Genomic DNA, 19,962 nt, shown 5'->3' with positions numbered 1-19,962 from the left:
TATCCTGGCACAGAAAACTGCAGCACCTTCAACCACTGAGCCACCTGTTCTTCCAGTCCGGTCCAATATACAATGTACTGAGTCCCCTCCTGCCTATCAGTCCACAGTACAAGAGGGAACAAGTCCCTTTCTGTATCATTGTCAGACAGGTAATGAGAAGGTGATCGACTGGAAGGTCTCCCACAAGCCACTGATCTCATGGGAGTCATCTAGAACTCAGAGGCGCCATGTCGTCACCAGATAAAACTCTACACAAAGGATGATGTTATGTTTCACAATGGCAAGTTGTTAAATATATCATTTGGTGCAGGTTGAGTACAGCTCTTGGAAGGACGGAATAACTAAGTCAATTATGTCTTGCTTTTTTGGGCAGCTTTTGAAATACCTGCCATGCTTATCAAAAGAGATTCTGACAAATTGCTTTAATATGTGGTTAAGATATCCATGTTCAGATTATGTGGCTGGTAATGAACAGGGAATGCATTCATAGCTATGAGTGGAAGACTAAAGCATAGTCTCGGAAAACGTATAATTTTGATAGAAACAAGCAACTACATTAAAATTGAAAAGGGGCCCCAGTTAGATGGGAGAATCGGGACCTGTGGAAAATGTAATTTTGTTGGTTTGTTGTTCAACGCCGCACTCAGCAATATTCCAGCTATATGATGGTGGTCTGTAAATAATCAAGTCTGGACCAGACAATCCAGTGACTGACATCATGGGCATATATCCACACAATTGGGATGCGATGACAAGCATCAAACAAGTCAGCAAGCCTGACCACCCGAAAATGTAGACTTGCTTCACTTAGAGCAATAGCATTTCAGCAAGGGATGGGCGAAAGGGAAAATAATGCGCTTGAGGGACTGAGACAGACTACTGTGAGTGGGCAAATGTTGTAAGCTACAGTAAGCAATATTGCAGCTATGTCGGGATGGCCTGTAGAGAGCCTGGGCCAAGCAGATCTATTGTTGCCACAACACAGATCCAGTCTATCAATGTACGATGATGCAGGACTAACACCCTGACCATCCAATCCTGACTTTAGTTGGATCTTCGTCCTGGGGACTGCTCTGACTCTGAAATTCCAACAGGTCTTCAACTTTCTGAAGTGACTATTCTACGAATGCTTCAGTTCAGATATTACCTACTGATAAGAGTATGTGCCAAGGGCTGGCCTGCTTGTCGAAACACATCTATTGGCTCTTAATGTTTATATACGGTATGTACTATTAGGATGTGTGTCTTGTTGTTATTGTTGTTTTGGTGTTTTATTTAATTCTGCATTCTGCAATATTCCTGCTACATGATGGTTGTATGTAAATAATCAAATCTGGACCAGACAATCCAGTGATTGACAGCATAAGCATTGATCTATGCAACTGGGATACCATGACATGCAATCAACCATGTCTGACTGAGGCTGACCACCAAATCCATTTAGTTGCCTCTTATGAAAAGCATGGGTTGCTTGGGACTATGAGCTGAACTTACGAGACAGAAAGAAATTTAACAGGACTCTGGCTTCGGATGAGTGGTTAAAGTCACAGACAGTGATGATGTATACCAAACACTTCCATAGACAACAAACAAGATGTAGCACAACCTGGTTGAAAAAGCACATGTTCCACAAAATGCCCATTGTGAAGAAATGCTTAAGCCTTCAAGAACAATGTGTTATCTATGAAACATGCCTTTCATCAGAGGATACAGAGATACAGTGGAGGTATGTTGATATCACAGCATACCGTTGTCGACCAGCATACCACTGCACCCTACCACATCCTAGTTGTCTTTGTGATTAGTGAAGCAAGCTGCTACTGCTATCCCAGCCGTGGGCCTTATTCAGCTGTGACCTCAGTGCTATGGGGATTCCACATAGAACTCGTCTTCAGTAGTCAAGTTCATCATAACAGCTGACTAAATTAGTGATGAGATGACTACAAGGTGTGCCTAGCTCATGGTGTGTCACTGTACCCTGACAGCGTGCAACAAGGCTCATGCACTCAATCACTGTCTGTTCTTACCAGACTCAATTATTCGTACAAAGCAGATGTAATTCAAAATTATATATTATTTTCATTTTCAACAAAATCAGTAAACTCACTGACATTGCAGGGCAGGTTTGTTTGTTTTTTAACGCTGCACTCTGCAATATTCCAGCTATATGACAGCGGTCTGTAAATAATCGAGTCTGGACCAGACAATCCAGTGATTAATATCATGAGCATCGATCCACGCAATTGGGATCAATGACATGCATCAACCAAGTCAGCGAGTCTGACCCATCCGATCCCGTTAGTCGCCTTTTACGACAAGCATAGTTGCCTTTTACAGCAAGCATGGGTTGCTGAAGACCTATTCCACCCCTGAATCTTCACGGGTCTGCAGGGCAGGAGAACAGCAGTGTACCATTCAGGAACAATCACACTTTTTACAGGTGCTGCCAAACCAAGAACTATAATCGTGAGAATCTGGGATTCAAACCCCAGTCACATGATTCTGACAGGCCCTAAGGGACACAACTCAGCATGGCCAATTCTGACGGGTTAGAGAACGTGACCACTGATGCTCTTTGCAATTTGAAGTGGAGTGGGGCTGCATGTATTAGTGAGCTACTCCTTCAAACTGTGTGCATGTGTGCATTTCTAGTTTCATGCAGCACAAATCAGTGATTGATGTTTGATAAGCAACAATTCATGCCGTCCGAGTATGATGACTTGCTATTGATGAAATCATGCTGGGTACATCTAGGGACAAGCAACAACTGTATTTTGAGACTCAGTGGAATAAAGCTGCAGACAGCCTACCATATTCACTGAATTAAGCGCACCCTGACCAAGCTTTAGTCCAATCTGTAATTTAGTCCCCATTTACCTCTCATATTACAAAAAACACTGCAGAAGAAAAAGTCATAATACCACTTGATCTCTGTTAAGAAATTTAACTTGTGTGTAAGGTCTTGAATAGCATCCCCCTTTACCAACTTTCTAAGCGCCAGGGTGCTTCTTACAGTGAATACGGAATATCTAACAGAGTTAGTAGGGAGTGTATAGAATGTCAACCAGTAATGAAATACCTTGCCCAATTTCAAAGTTACCTGTATTCCAGCATCAGGTCAAGGTAAATATTAACCCCTGAAAAGGATTCTGTCTTATCACAACAGTGAAGTGATTAAGAAGATAAGACAACTAACTGTACTGTCTAAACTGCCGAAATTGACTGAAAGACATCAACCATCCAGCTTCAAGTTCTAGATTTTCTAATCTCCATGAATTCTAAAGGCTCTATCTATCTTCCATCTGTGATGCTATCAAAGTCTGTAAGAAATCTAGCTTCTTTTTCTATCGTGTAAATCCCAATGTCTAAGCTCTCATATCAAGTTTGTCCACTCACAGATCAATGAGATTTTCATGGCAGAACTTGAGCTTGTACTCTGCTGACCATGTCAGTCTATGACCTAGAATAAATTGATCAGATCAGAGTGAGTTGAGTGAGTTTGGTTCAACACCACCTTGAACATTATTTCAGTTATATCACCATATATTTGTTTGTTTGTTGTTTAACACCACACTCAGCAATATTCCTGCTATATGGCGGCAGTGTGTAAATAATTGAGTCTGGACCAGACATCCAGTGATAGATGTCATGACCATTGATCCGCTCATTTTGGATATGATGACATGCATCAACCAAATCAGCAAACCTGACTACCCAATCCCGTTATTTGTCTCTTACAAGGGTTGCCGAGGGCATTCTAACCCGGATCTTCACAGCGCTCATCATATGTCAACTATGTAGAAAGAAATCCCAAAGTCAGAGACAGTTTCAACTAAGTGAGGCCCAAGTATGAACACGGTGATCACAAACCTCTGATCACAGATGTGGCAAATATGGGATTATGACCCATGAACAGCAGATCCTGGCATAGCTAAGGGTCACAACCCTGAAAATGACAACCCTTTTTACCACTGGGCCCCAGATCTGCTCAGATGAACTCTACATGCTTTCATAATGATTACTGTAATGAAGACTACAGGGATCAACATTACAACCACTCCCACTCCCACTCCCACTCCCTCCCCCACCCCACTCCAACCCTCCCTCCCTAGACATGCTATAACACATACTAAACAAATGGGCAACTGAAACTGATGCATCATCCACTTGCCTACACTTACCAAGAACTTGTACCATAATCACATTCATAATACATCTGCATCGATAATCTACAAGTAAATTCTTTTGTACAACTTTCCATCTTGTGATGGTTGAGCACAAGCAGAAAGATCTAATGCACTTCTAAGGACAATTCACTCCTCAGGAGTCTGTCACCAAGTATACCACATCAATCAACACTTTCCACTACATCATGCAATGCACCAACAAAGAAAAGGTATCTTTTTCCAGCCCAAGAGCATAAAATCTGAAAATAGGCGTGAAGATCCATCCGTGCAAAGAATGCCTGTTAATCCATAGCTTGGGTCTCAACTTTGCAGAGTTTCGAAACCTGATTAATGAATTTTTCTTGACACGATAAAAGCCTCAGTAACTTAATTTACACCACAAAGCCAAATTCAGTCCAAACTGGCTCAAGGCACAGAGAAAAGAGCTCCAGTGGCCATCATCCTTTCAGAATAAAGGCTGGCAAAAATTATGACAGGTACATTAAAACAAAGTAGTTAATAAACAAAACCGTTATCATGGGACACTTAAGTCTTTGATCAAAGTCTTGACTAAAACAAATTATGATAATACTCCCCTGCACTTTCCAAAATTATCACAGGCATCTTCCTGAGGACGAGATATCTAACTGAGTTTATACGAAGGATTCAAACTCTCCGGGGAATCTGCTGAAGTACTCCTTGAGACATGTTCAGGAAATGATATACCATGTCATATAAGAAAAGCAGCATGGAGAAGTGCTCAGGAAATAATATACTGTCACATAAGATACAAAACATAAGATTATTACATTGTGGAACCCTATACTGCAGCACCTACAAAGTTTGGGTACTGTGGACCTATTCTATCCTTGAAGCCTTCCAAAGTTTGGGTACTGGGGACCTATTCTATCCTTGAAGCCTTCCTAAGTTTGGGTACTGGGGACCTATTCCATCCTTGAAGCCCTCCAAAGTTTGGGTACTGTGGACCTATTCTATCCTTGAAGCCTTCCAAAGTTTGGGTACCGGGGACCTATTCTATCCTTGAAGCCTTCCAAAGTTTGGGTACTGGGGACCTATTCTATCCTTGAAGCCTTCAAAAGTTTGGGTACTGGGGACCTATTCTATCCTTGAAGCCCTCCAAAGTTTGGGTACCGGGGACTTATTCTATCCTTGAAGCCTTCCAAAATTTGGGTACTGGGGTCCTATTCAATCCTTGAAGCCCTCCAAAGTTTGGGTACTGGGGACCAATTCTATCCTTGAAGCCCTCCAAAGTTTGGGTACTGGGGACCAATTCTATCCTTGAAGCCCTCCAAAGTTTGGGTACTGGGGACCTATTCTATCCTTGAAGCCCTCCAAAGTTTGGGTACTGGGGACCTATTCTATCCTTGAAGCCCTCCAAAGTTTGGGTACTGGGGACCTATTCCACCCACACGGGCCCCCTTCTCAAACAGACCTGTGACCCAGCATCCCCCAGTGTGATCACATTTCACATGTTGATGGAGGAAGCAATCACACAACATTCCACTGCATGTCTTAACATGATTAAACAGCATCAGACAGTTCATCAACACCACTGAGCAAAATCTAATCTCAACATGTTTATCCTCCACTACATCAATAGACATCCAAATTTCTATTGTTCCCATCTCATCTTCATCTGCCCTTGAATTGACTGACACAAATAAAACACAATTTTATTGACACTTTGGAATTTGACAAATACGGTAGCAATGGCAAGAATGTTGTGTAAAATGTATCTTAATCTCAAACAAAGATTCCCCTGTGAATGTATCAAATCAGTAAATTTAAGCAAATACAAATATTGTTCAAGCTAATTTAGATTTGAAAGTGTTAAATACAAATGTGAACCCTGTAAATAGCATTCCTGCATGGCTCTTTATTCGTTCATCTGTCAACATAGAGACATGCCACCTTCCATGTTGGGCATTTTCCTGAAGCTCAACAGTTAACACACTTTTTATTCACTAAGCTTGAACATTCAAAAAACTTCTTTTCCCCTCCATTGACAAGTTTGCAAAGAATTTGTTCTTGTTTTTTTTCTAATTTTTTTAACCATTGAAAGATATGTCTATAAGAAGGAAATCCTCAAGTATGGAAATTTTTGTTATGCCTGCTAAAATACTTGTTTCTTATGCCTGCTAAAATACTTGTTTCTTATGCCTGCTAAAATACTTGTTTCTTATGCCTGCTAAAATACTTCTGTTTCTTATGCCTGCTAAAATACTTGTTTCGTATGTCTGCTAAAATAATTTGTTCTTATGCCTGCTAAAATAATTGTTTCTAATGCCTTACAAAAAACTCTTACTGTTTCTTGTGGCTGATAGAAGAATCCTAATGTTTCTTGTGCCTGATAGAAGACTCCTAATGTTTCTTGTGCCTGATAGAAGACTCCTAATGTTTCTTGTGCCTGATAGAAGACTCCTAATGTTTCTTGTGCCTGATAGAAGACTCCTAATGTTTCTTGTGCCTGATAGAAGAATCCTAATGTTTCTTGTGCCTGATAGAAGACTCCTAATGTTTCTTGTGCCTGATAGAAGACTCTTAATGTTTCTTGTGCCTGAAAGAAGACTCTTAATGTTTCTTGTGCCTGATAGAAGACTCCTAATGTTTCTTGTGCCTGATAGAAGACTCCTAATGTTTCTTGTGCCTGATAGAAGACTCCTAATGTTTTTTTGTGCCTGATAGAAGACTCCTAATGTTTCTTGTGCCTGACAGAAGACATGTGCCTGAACTGGTGAACCTCTTCATGGCCAGAATTCCCAAAGGGCCAGTGTCTTCCAACATTTTGTCAAGGAGATATTCATAAATGTTAAGACCCAACCAAGAGTCAAGGGCATCAGGAGGCATTTTATGTTCATTATCAATAGAAAACACACGTTTATAAGTAACAAAATAGCCCATAACCATGAGTTTATCTGGACCTCCTCAAATGATGCTATTCAAGCCCAAGTCAGCAGGAAATGTCTAAAACTTTCAAATTGAAATTAAAATTTCAGAATAGTTGTGATGGCTTTATAAATTAGAAGCAACTTGTATAATGTAGCATTTGCAGTGATAACAGCACACAAAAAACACATGATACAGAATAAATTAAAGGCTCTATTGATGATTTTATAAATTATCACATTGAACGTACTGTTAAATACCCCTGAATTTAAAAAAATAAATAAAGACGGATTAAGAAATCGCGATTTTGAACGAGATGATTATTTCACATTTTGCTTGCCAAGCGCAAAAAGTTCAGAATCCTAAATAAATCCCTGCATGCCAGTCAATACATTGAGACTTCTGACAACTCAAATCCTGCTTAATGATAGCAGTGTTCTATGTTGTCTGTCAATAGAACATTCCACAAAAAAAGTCACATTAATTCTTTATGCTTTATTTGGTTGCCAATGATATGTAATCAATTCTAGGAGTCATTTGACAAGTTGAACAATTTCAGAACAAGATGCATATTGAGAATATAAATACAAAAATTTCAAGTTTTAGAATTACAACTTGACCCACGTTTCAATTTCTCCATACTTGGAACAAAACCTGGACACACTGTCAACCAAGGACCTGTTGATTAAAGCTTACAGGGGCTATAGCCTTCTTTAAACTGATCCTTCAGCATCTGAAGCACTGCAGTGTTAATGTAACAGTTGTTTACCTGTCTATCACCGTTTCTTTAAATGTGACAATTAAATATGTCACCAGCTGCGACCTCACCGCATTTCAAACACATTTTTTCCCTACCATTCAGCAACGTACTGGGCCCTGTCGGTCATTTCCCAGGAGTCTCACCGCTACATACCTCACTGATGTAACTGGTGAAAGGGGTGATGATAATGTACTGGTTTCAAGTCAAACTAGATCGTCTACAACTTGGAGAATGTTGTCATTGTATTTTTTTTATGGTTCACAAAACATGGCCCAGCATTTTCTTCAGATGCTTTCTCTCGCAGGTGGGTTCTTCAGGCCAGGTAACAGATTCCTGGAAAACATTCTCTTGAAGACAAAAAACTCCCCGAGTGACAGGTTCGACAATAACAGATGAGAAATGTTCAAACTTTTGACTGAAGATTGTGGAATGGCAATCAACTTGGAGAAACTGGTTCACCTTTCCATGTTAACAATTCAAACTTGGTCTGCAACAATTATTATCTGTCTACGATATTTACACAGTGAGCTACAAATACGTCATACATGAAGAAAGCTTAATGTCTGTGTTGCCATGCTGGAAACAGCACTGTAACAGTATTATACTTTACTATTGCCTTCTCTTTTGTCCTTGAAAGAATAGGTCTGCAGTAGATGAAGCATTTGGAACTTGTCCGAAATGTTTGTTGTTTAACGCCGCACTCAGCAATATTCCAGCTATATGTGATGGCAGTCTGTAAATAATAGAGTGTGGACAAGTTTCGCAGTGAGTGGGAGATGACAATCTAAGAATCAACTTCTTATGGCTGAAGACTGATCATGTAGTAAACAGTTTAACTATTTTGGTGCATGATGGCCGCAATGGCTATTCTGTGACCAAATTGTTTTGGGTTTTTTTTAAAAATCATTTCTCCCCCAAACCATATTGATAATGAAATATGGATAGGGTGGTCAGGCTTGATGACATGAGTGATTGTATGTTATCAAACCCCAATGATGTGAATCACTGCTCACAATATCATTCACTGGATTGTCAAGACACTATCGTTTCCAGGGCATCTTCATATAGCTGGAATATTGCCACTTGTGGCATTTAACATCAAACGAACACAATCCTCAAATTATACCCTTGACTGAAGCCGCAGCATGCTACAAGTGGGATAAGATCAGCACCTTTCAACACACTGAAACATTCATTGACAATTCTCATGTAATATGCCCCATGTTGAGTGAGCCCCGAGCTTACCCCTGTAGACTGACACACAGCATGTTCTATTACAACTGACATGGTCCTAAGTCTAAGGGTATTAACGGCAGAGCACACACAATAAAGTTTCTCTGCGATAACATTCATTGTTACTGTGACAACCCCCCCCCCCCCCCCCTGATTCACAACTCTGATATACGAGGGGGGCACTCCATCTCTCACCTGTAACGTAGACAGGTATGTTACCTGTTTATTATCAATTTTGGCACAACATGGTGGAGGCATGTTGCAGCAAACTATATAGTCATCCTGGCAGGGATAAAAATGTATACCACTCAACTTTTGATAGGGATATTTTATCGTTCCATTGTAAGAGAAATGACTCATAACATGTCAAGTATATATTAAAATAGAATTTCATATATTACTCAACATTTGCTAAGGACCAAAATAGTCATCTTAAGTCAATGGTGTGGTCCTTAGCAATTGTTGAGGAACAAATCTGATTATACCTATCAAAAGTTGAGCAGTATATATTGTAGTACGCCATTAGGCATAGCCATGCTCCAAGGCTGTACTGAATGAAAAGTCCATGGGTGTCCAGTAATTCTATCCTTGTAACAGACAAGTCTAACCAGACAATATCTATGGATGCAAGTCTTTTATTGGGGCAACTCCTTAATATTTATATAATATAGCAACTATGATTTGAACTAATAGTTATTGCCTTAGAGACTGGTGCAGGTCTACATTGGGCACTCCTGTTAATGTTTACAGGTGCACTTCAGGATTTAAAACAGAGCGAAAGCAAGGACATTCATTAACTTGTTCAGTGAAGAAAGAAAAACATTATTCTAAATTATGTTCATGTGTTGATAATTTCCCCCATGATTGTCAAGTTAAATTAACACAATGTGATTTCTAATGTGCCCTTAAGGCACTGTGATCTTATTTTAACCCTGCCATTATGATTTAACTGTGTAGTTGGCAGTTTAATACAATGAGTTTCAAAATCTGACAGGCAATGTTCAACAATGATGGAACACAAACAGGAGAAGGCAAGAACAGGAACAAAATAGAAATCAAATTTACAATGACCAATGAAGAAAACGATGTACCGTATTCATCCCAATAAGTTACAATCCAATTGGAAAACTTCATAAGACGTATGTTCACTACTCTTGTGAGTGAAAGCCCAAAGTGATGCAGGTCTTACATGTTTACCACTCTGGTGAGTGGGTTTTGAATTACGCCTCTTTTAGCAATATTCCAACAATATCATGGCGGGGGAGATAAGAAATGGGCTTTACAAATTGTACTCAGGTGGGGAATTGAACCAGGGCCTTCAGAGCGACGAGTGAACACTTTAACCATTAGGCTACCCGAACGCCTGCCTCGGGAAAACCTACCAGCACAGGTAAGATGCTGATAAACCTTGAAATGTAATCAGGGAGAATCTGTGATAGGAATGGACAGTCATAGGTTTCTTGCACACTAAAGGGACACATTTACTCTGCACAGTGATTGTGCTGCCTCCACACTTCCCACTACACTTGTGTTAGGGCTCTACAGAAGGGGGCTTATTCAGGTCAAATACGGTTTTAAAGATTTACACCAAATGTTATACTTGTGGTGTATTTATAACTCCCAAAAAGGTATTCATTCAAGTAAATGAAACATATGTTTAATATTTACACTAGGAAAAAAATGTCAAAAACAGCTCATATTATGTGTTCTAATCAAACAATGGATTTAAACGATGTGTCATATCGGTCTCAGTGCATCACAACATAATTACTGTGGCACCACCCTGTGAAATGTTTCATGGTTTAACCAAGCTTAGAAACGCTTCAGTTTATTGAAAACAGGTTGGAGTTCTTTTACTTATGAGCAACAAAAGCTGGCTAAACATTTTCAAGCATCACCAAGCAAGTCTTGGTTGAATCAGTGTTGACAGGGTTCACTGCAAGATCAAGTTCCCCAAAATATTTACAAAACCCTTTCATGTTTTAGTCAATGTAGTGATACAAATCTTCTCAATTCTGACTTGATGACAGTGCTGTGACCTAAGGCTATGGGTAGGTTAATGGTGATGACACCCATTACAATCTAAAGGTACACATGTAGCATTGGGTGAGTGAATGGGGGTTAACGCTGCTTTCAACACTATTTCAGTCATCTCACAGAATGTCAGCTTGATGTGGGAGGAAAGGCCATTGTGGAACAGGCCATACATCCATGAATGAGCAAGTGAGTATGGGTTAATATTGCTTTCAACAGTACTTCACACATAAGTTTGATGTGGGAAGAAACTCTGAAGGGTTGCAGCTGCAGGTCTTTCCACAAACACAAAGAATCAGAATGAGAGTTTTGTTTGTTTGTTTGTCGTTGTTTAACGCCACAGCAATATTACAGCTATATGACGGCAGTCTGTAAGTAATCGAGTCTGGACCAGACAATGCAGTGATTGACATCATGAGCATCCATCCACACAATTGGGATGCGATGACATGCATCAACCAAGCCAGCAAGCCTGACCACCAGATCCTGTTAGTCGCCAATTTTAAGACCAAACTGACAAAACACCTTTTCAAAGCCGGACTGCCAAATTAAGGCTTTTGAATACCGTGGTAAAGAACATATTGACTTTCATTCTTAATTTTCAGGGATGAGAAGGGATATTTTTCCTTTTCAGATGAACCTTCTTTGCAATGAAGCGTGGTCCATAATTTGGAGGTGTTTATGCGAGAAGCCATCAGATTTTAACAACTCTATGGTCACTAAAATTCACGGAAATTTGTGGAAGATTCTCACCCCTGAATTTTGAACACAGCATATATACATAAACTACTCCACATACAAGAACATGGAGCAGGGCTGGCAAGTGTCAGTGCCTGGTGTTGAGGATACGTGCGCAATATGGACCTCACGTTTACATTCAGATTCATCTGGTTGAAGTGCATGCTGAATGAATCATTAACAAAGAGAAACTGCTGGCACAAGCTCTTTAACATGTGAGAATTCAGTGCGTCCTTGAATGAAATGATGTAACTGCTCCCACTGCATGAACAAGGACTCTGGTAGCCAGGAGGATCAACTCAATGAAACATCCAGAAGGACATGTCATTGCTGACAAGTGGTCAATTAGTGGTCAACACCACTTACAAGTCAGTGTTTCCTAACTGATATTAAAGGAGAAGAATGGTAGGTCACAGTGACATGAGTATGGTCAAGTGTCATGTCTGTTCCAAATATGTTTTGCGGACAAGTGAAAAAAAACTGATTGTCCAGCAGCAGATTGAAGATTTTGTGAAAGGTGGTTGTGACTACACCAAAGTCTCAGGTAACCTGCTCTCCACCCCTCAATTCACAAATGGGACTGTCCACATTAAAGCATTGGACCAAACCATGTTGTTAATCAGGGGGACAGATGGTGCCACATTGTGTTTTGTGCCACCATTTGAGATGATTTGTAATCAATACAAACTGCATGACAAGATGCGGCTCATCTCTCCTATTGTTAATGATCTCATAAAGTAGGCAATAAATAAATTATCCAAGCCCCAATTAACATAATACACAAACTCTTCCATGCAAAGGCATTTGTTTCAACAAGTTACACATTGAAATGTTCCAACGGAAACTCGATACATATTCCATAATTAATAACAGGCACAAAATGAACAGGCTCATATTTCAGAACTATTAAACATGACACAAACCATCTGTTCCACCATGATCAGTTGTAACACAACAGCCATATCAATTATACATCAAAACAAGTGGAACATTATGATCTTTTGGCATCAAATAAACCACAATACGTCATGACAAACACGTGGAATAATGAACACTTCAGACATGAGACGTGTGATAATTTCATTGCCTGGTACTGTTCAGACGGCGAACTCGAACACAATGCCAAGGAACACAATAATTAACAAAAAATGGAATACTCATGAAATGGTTGCTTCATAGTGCACAAGATGATTGCTTCAGGGTAAGAAATGAAATCGCCATCCTTAGCGCCATCGTCTGTAAGAGATCTTTTCACTAGCTTAATTTAATATTTCAGTTATATCATGGTGTCAGCTTGATGTGGGAGGAAAGCCCGAAGTAATGCAGGTCTCATATGTTTACACTTTCTTGAAACCCATGGGCATGGGTTATATGATGGTGCTGACAAATTAAGAAACATAATCAGGGAAAATACAAACTTTGATCATGTATTTCTGGCATGCCAAAGGAGACACTCGGCATAGCGATACTTGTCCTAGAATACGGCTCCTTAACATGACAAGCATTAAACTGTGACCATTCTGGATATGTAGTGTATCGCCACAATTTGTATCCTTACAGACCTGTTTGACCACAACAATTATATATCATGTTGATGGTTGCCAACCATAAAACTCCCTAAAAGTCATCTGGTACCAGAGGGGATGAATGGATTTGTCACTACATGAAATGGACAGGTGAAATCATCTAACAGACTTATCTACGTAGCTTTGGCCTTCAAAGTTAGTCGCTCTTAGAAATGCTAGATTCATATTTTCAGAAGCGTTGTAAAGCTAGCCTGCACATAACGTTTTGGTACAATACGTGGGGATACATTCATTCTTGCTAAACATATCAAATTGTGTTGAATGTTGCTAGTCTTGTGTGGCTTGGCAAGCCCTATTTCCAAAACTGAAATCAGACATATTAAAGATGAATTTTCAAGCCTGGTAATCAAAATGACAAAACATAAGGATGATTGCACTTGATCGCCGCCATTAGAATAGCTGCCTAAGTGTGTTCAGCAACATTCACTCCCTCCCTTACAAGTTCCCCCAGAGACCTGAATGGTACCACGGATCATTTCACAGAGGATATGATAACTGTCTTCGTCCACTTTCATGGAAAAAAGTATAAGTCTTGTTCTCATTCTCAAAGGTGACAAATGTTCAATTCTTCCAGAGAATCTCACCAAAGGAACCTGTCTCAGTGAGAAACTAGGGGAATGAAATTAGCTGCTACTCAGAAGTCTGAATGGTGCCATAGATCTAATCATTGTATGGTCAGCTTCACAAGGTCTTGGTGTTAGAAGACCTCATTATTAATAGTTAGGGCTATGAGACGAGTGTAGAAGGGCACATTTCCCAACAATCTCAAGGCAATAGTTTCTACCTTCCACAATTAGGAAATGACCCTTCAGATTGTGTATCTCCTTCCTATCCTCCTGTAGATGTCCCTTTACATTCTGCAAACAGTCCATCCTTATTAGTTTAGACAAGCCCTTATGTCTTAACAGGAGTGAAATCCTTTGAAGACACTGCCTGCCCCTCTGCTTATGACATGATAAATCATGAATGCAAGCTGTCATAAAAGTAACCCACTGTTATCATTAGACAGATGTTATTGATTTGAAATTCTTCTATCGATATATTGACTAAAAAAAATACTGATATAAATCAACTAATAATAAAATAAAGTATTTGGTATGTTTACATATTACATTTTTTTATGACTCTTACGGCTTTCCCACACAAAGCAATCATACAACGTCTGACTGCTGAAATTTTGCAGATGCAAGTTTGTTGGGGATTTTGTACTTAAAATTCAAAAGACGTTCTGATGAGAATGGACGCAGGTGTATCAAAGTATTGTAGTAATGGGGGCAGGGTCACAAATTATGATGATTAAGCTACCAGCTTCGAATCATATTGACCCAAGGATACATTAATCTTCTGTTTGACCTGGATTCATAATGCTTACATCTGACTCTAATTTTGAAAGATGTGTTACAAGAAAAATGGTGTTTTCGACCTAAACATGTAAATGGCAATCCCTCTGGCTTAACCAGCGATGTAGCCAGGTGTGAACCATCAACACTTGCAAATCTCACAGGAGACATGAAAACAGTCTATGAATAAGTAATTCCTCCACAGAATGTAGGTCCAGTGCACACTAATTGTTGAGGATCTGCTGGTCAGACAACGCCTGTGGGCCCACACTAATTGCTCCCTAACAACTATACCAACTGTGCTGATAGGCAAACCAATTGCCTCCCAACATCTGGAGTACCATTGGATTTCCTAATGATGCCTGCTGAATTTCAATGTTTGTTTCCAGTTATTTAATACAACAATAGAAATAAGCATTGAATCTGTTAAAAAGCCTTGATGCCCAATATCTAACTCATTCTGAGCTTTGTAGACATTTCTGAAGATGGGTCTTGATTGCTATCGTTGAGGTAGTTGATAGGGAAGTAGTATATGTGGATATCATGCTATCTGCTCCACTGTGATGAATCGACACAAAATTCATTAAGTGTTGAAACTTAGATGTGTCTGTCAGTAGGCAAAGGGATCTGTCAGACATCATGAGCGGGTGATTTTCACAAGGTGTGAGCTAACAGAAATACTTATATGAACCAAGGGACTTGGGTCGATTCCATACAGCGATTTTAGTGCATAATAAATATTATGGTACATGCAGGGATCAACATGTGTACATGTCGATAGCTATTAGATTTAAAGCTGCTTTGAATAGCATATCAGTGAGTGAGTGAGTGAGTGAGTGAGTGAGTGAGTGAGTGAGTGAGTGAGTGAGTGAGTGAGTGAGTGAGAGTGAGTGAGTGAGTGAGTGTTGTTTTTTACACCACACTCAGCAATATGACAGCAATCTGCAAAAAATCAAGTCTGGACCAGACAGTCCAGTGACTGACATCATTGATCCACACAATAGTGGAGATGGGTTTAATGTTGCTTTGAACAGTATTTCAGTTATATCACGTCATGTCACTTTGATGTTGGAGGAAAGCCTGAAATGATGCAGGTCTAAGTTGTTTACCACTTTGGTGAAACCCAAGAGCACGGGTATGGTGCTGACAAACCCAGACACATATTAAGGCTGAATATCATTCAAACCCATAATCAAAGTTTGCTGATGCTCATAAGGAATGCAACTCTGCACAATGATGCAGGTCCTTGGTGCTTTCCATCTTAGTGAAACCAACGAGCACAGGTATGGTGGTGACAAACCTAGATTTTTGGTTGTGGGTTTGTTTGTTGTTTAACACCACACTCAGCAATATTCCAGCTATATGACGGCGGTCTGTAAATAATCAAGTGTGGACCAGACAATCCAGTGATTAATATCATGAGCATCCATCCACATAGTTGGGATGGATGACATGCATCACCCAAGTCAGCGAGCCTGACCACCCGATCCCGTTAGTCGCCTATTACAACAAGCATAGTCGCCTTTTACGGCAAGCATGGGTTGCTGAAGACCTATTCTAACCCGGATCTTCACGGGTCAACAAACCTAGAAACAAGACAAACAAGATCAAGACAAACATGGGATTCAAACCCAAGATCATGAGTTTCTTGAGAACAGAAGGGATGCTTTTCTCTACAGTGTAGTGTGGCACATTAGACAACTGGGCCACCTGTGCCCTCTAATCGTTGGGAGTGAGGGGGTAGTGTTATAGGCTGTTTTGGCTTTATGTCAGCAATCCTTAAGATGGGCCCCCAGACTAGGTCTCGCACATTGTATTCATGTGAGAAACTCAATCTGTCTCTTCAGAGTAGCAAGTGAATGCCTTATCCACTTAGCTATACTAACAAATTCTCTTTAATCATCGTGGAATTAAAAGTCATCGCCTGCACCAGAAGCAAAGCCTGTTGATGGGTCTACATCCTAGTATGTATTGCACAAGACCTAATTCTGTAATTGGCTTCCAGACACGCACCCACTGGGTCATTTCATTTCAAAATCAATCAATAAGGTCAGGAAACTGGGCAAAGAAACTACAATCACCACTGGATCTACCATTTACAAAACGCATTAATGTCACATTATATCAACATGTACATAAATGCAAAAGAAACTGTTTTATATGAGCCTTGAGCACAAGATATGTTCAATTACCTGAAACAGGATAAATGTACTGCATTGATAATATGTCCATTATTGTAATGACATTTTGAAAGAAGTTACTCTAAGTTTCCATCCCAAAGGACAAATTGGTTTTAAAAACTCACCTGATCCAATTGGAACAACATCTGAATACTGATTAAAGTTACTCCCAACTCGCACATAGCCTTGACGTATTTCAGCGAACAACTCGTAGCTCTTCAACAGCGGGAATTTCTTGGCATCGTAACTCTTCAAGTAATGGTAAAACAATAATCCATTCGGTTGTCTTGTCCGAAATCTTAACTTGAGATGAATGCTCTGGTCATCTTGGTAGTCTGGCTTGAAGGTGATGTGTGCTAATCCATTGAAGGTCCAGGTGGTGGAGTTGGCAGTATTAACCCCTCGTGTGTTGAAGGCCAGCAGTCCCAGTACCACAGTACACAGGGTTAACAGCGGGTGCATCCTGTATCAAACCATTATCTGAAAATAAAACCAAAGTAGGCTATAGCATGTGGTCAAATACGTGTGTTGTATCAGGTGGGAATCAACATGACATTGCTATCAACCATTTGTTTTGTGGCTCAAATCTTCATAATTCTCAGGCCACCATGATATATACTATTCAAAAGAAGGTAAAGAATACCTGCATTTTTCATATGACCATGGTCATCGGCATGCGTATTACTTATAGTCATATGATTATATTGGGTGTTCTTAACCACCCTGATAGATTAACCCTAGCCATATGAAAAATCAGGTGTTCCTTAATTTCTTTTGAGTAGTACAAATGTACACTGAAATCCTGTTTTATCGCATGGTCAGGTTCCCACAGTAATTGTCCGGATTAACAAGTTTCTAGATAAACCAATCAAGTTTGGGGAGTCATGTCACTTTCTAACATGTTAGCATTCTTAGCAGTAATCATTGCAAAATGGGGTTGCCACTTTACCAGGGTCTGTAATAAAAAGGTTAGACCACAATTTTGCTTACTGCAATGTTAAATACTACAAACACCATCCCATAACCACAGTTCATTATCTAGCCCTAGACTGTGACAATATAATCCTTAGTCGTTGAAGTAGAATGCCACATGTTAAATGTATCCATGGGCAAATACAAACTTCAACTTGAACAGTGAGCCTGGAAGAGCTGAGAGAAATGAATCTCTTCCCTGTTTGAGAGTTTAATAATCGTCCCACTTGTAAACCAACTCCAGTGTAAGATGGGATACTGGGCAATTGGATACTGCTAATGGTATTTTAGAGCTTTTGGATGATTTCAGGTAGAAATCAAATTCCAAACACTAGAACCACATCTCTTTCCCACCTTTCCACTTGAATACATCTGAATATGACAGTAATGTAATTCTCTCAGCATGAAATGGGATCTCACATTTTCCCACATTAAATCCTTGACAGGCAACATCTAATCCATGTCTGTATGTAAACAATATGGTAGATTTGTTAAACGCTTTGGTCGCATGGCCAGTTTATAACACTCAAATAAATTCCTGAGTGTTTGAAACTCACGTGATCACAGCCCACTATTTCTATCCAACATGGTTTTGACATAAAAACGTGAAAAAAGATCACAAACTGTCACAGGTCCAGTGTTCTGATTCATGAACTCGATTCCTTCTCAATTTTGACAATTATGGTACTGAAAATGCATTGCGTCAACATAAGCAGATATTTCAACCTTGCTCAAAGGTTAAAAGCATGGTCACCCACTAATTGCTGCCTTGCAGCGCTAAACTGGCAGTTATGTCTTGGTTACGAACATCCCTGATAATTACTCAGTAATCACCTGTTGTGTACATTGTTCATCTCATCCTAAGAATACATATGACCCCGGACGGCGCAATAAAATGTATAGATCCTAAATTTTAATGTCTAGAAAGTACACTATTTTACACTTGGTAATTGGCAGACGCATACCAAATATTTTAGAGCACCACAGAGTTTTATGTTTTCACAAAGGACATCTATGAGAATTTACCTGGCACATATTCAACTTTGAATATTAAAATATTTCAGAATACCCTTTACATTTGACAGACTAGTGAGTGAGTTGGGTTTAACGCCGCTTTTAACACTATACCAGCTATATCACGGCATAATGTGGGAGGAAAGCATAAAGTGATGCAGGTCTCAGACGTTTACCACTTCGGTGAAACCCACGAGCACGGGTATGGTGCTGACAAACCTAGAAACATAATCGGGGCGAACTGAGATTCGAACCCACAATCATAGGTTTCTGGAATGCTCAAGGGACGCAACTCTGCACAGTGAATCGGGCCTTAGACGTCTGGGCCACCCGTGTCCCCTCATTTGACAGACTAACTCAAGCATGCATGTTAACCCTATTTCTCTGCATATCTACTTGAAATGCACAACACAACTCGGTGCTGAAACATTACTAAACTCCAAACCATCCAAGAGTCAAGGTCATCTTATCATGAGCTGACCCACATGCGTTACTCCACTCCCTAGTAACATGAAACAATTCATCAGTATCACTATCCTTGCTGCTACAGACCAAATCTAATCTGCCACCATGAACCTGAGACACCTTCTGAATCTGTCTGGAGCCAGCTGTTTCTGTGTAATTTCATACCCTATTCATATGACACAATTCATCAGTATTATCATCCTTGCTTGGTCACCATAAACCCAATCTAATCTGCCACTATGTGAGTGAGTGAGTGAGTGAGTTGGGTTTAACACCACTTTTAACAGTATTCCAGTCATATCACGGTGTGTCAGCTTAATGTGGGAGGAAAGCCTAAAGTGATGCAGGTCTCAGACGTTTACCACTTCGGTGAAACCCACGAGCACAGGTATGGTGCTGACAAACTTAAAACACAATCGAGGTGAACCGGGATTCAAACCCATGATTTTAGCTGGCATGCCCTCAGACTGGGCCACCAGCGCCCCAGCACGTTCTGGAACTGTCATGAGGTGGCTGCACTTGTTTAACATCATACACTACTCATGCATATGATGTCAGAATAATGAC

At 40.0% G+C, this 19,962-nt stretch overlaps 1 protein-coding gene across 6 annotated transcripts in view; it reads right to left on the bottom strand.

The window, feature by feature from the left end:
- The window catches only part of LOC124135653 (contactin-associated protein-like 2), a 189,794-nt gene that overhangs the window by 103,453 nt on the left and 66,379 nt on the right, over positions 1-19,962 (bottom strand). For all 6 annotated transcript variants that reach the window (XM_046501090.2, XM_046501096.2, XM_046501095.2 and 3 more), the window contains exon 2: positions 17,070-17,424. In XM_046501090.2, coding sequence (XP_046357046.2) covers positions 17,070-17,406 — 337 coding nt within the window. In that variant the 5' untranslated portion in view covers positions 17,407-17,424. The remainder of the gene's footprint in view (positions 1-17,069; positions 17,425-19,962) is intronic.

The sequence above is a fragment of the Haliotis rufescens genome, unplaced genomic scaffold (genome assembly GCF_023055435.1).
Source record: "Haliotis rufescens isolate VD_foot unplaced genomic scaffold, xgHalRufe1.0.p SCAF_2, whole genome shotgun sequence".
NCBI lineage: Eukaryota > Metazoa > Mollusca > Gastropoda > Lepetellida > Haliotidae > Haliotis > Haliotis rufescens.
The sequence above is the reverse complement of the archived record's forward strand: the minus strand, read 5'-3'. Positions and strand labels throughout refer to the sequence as shown.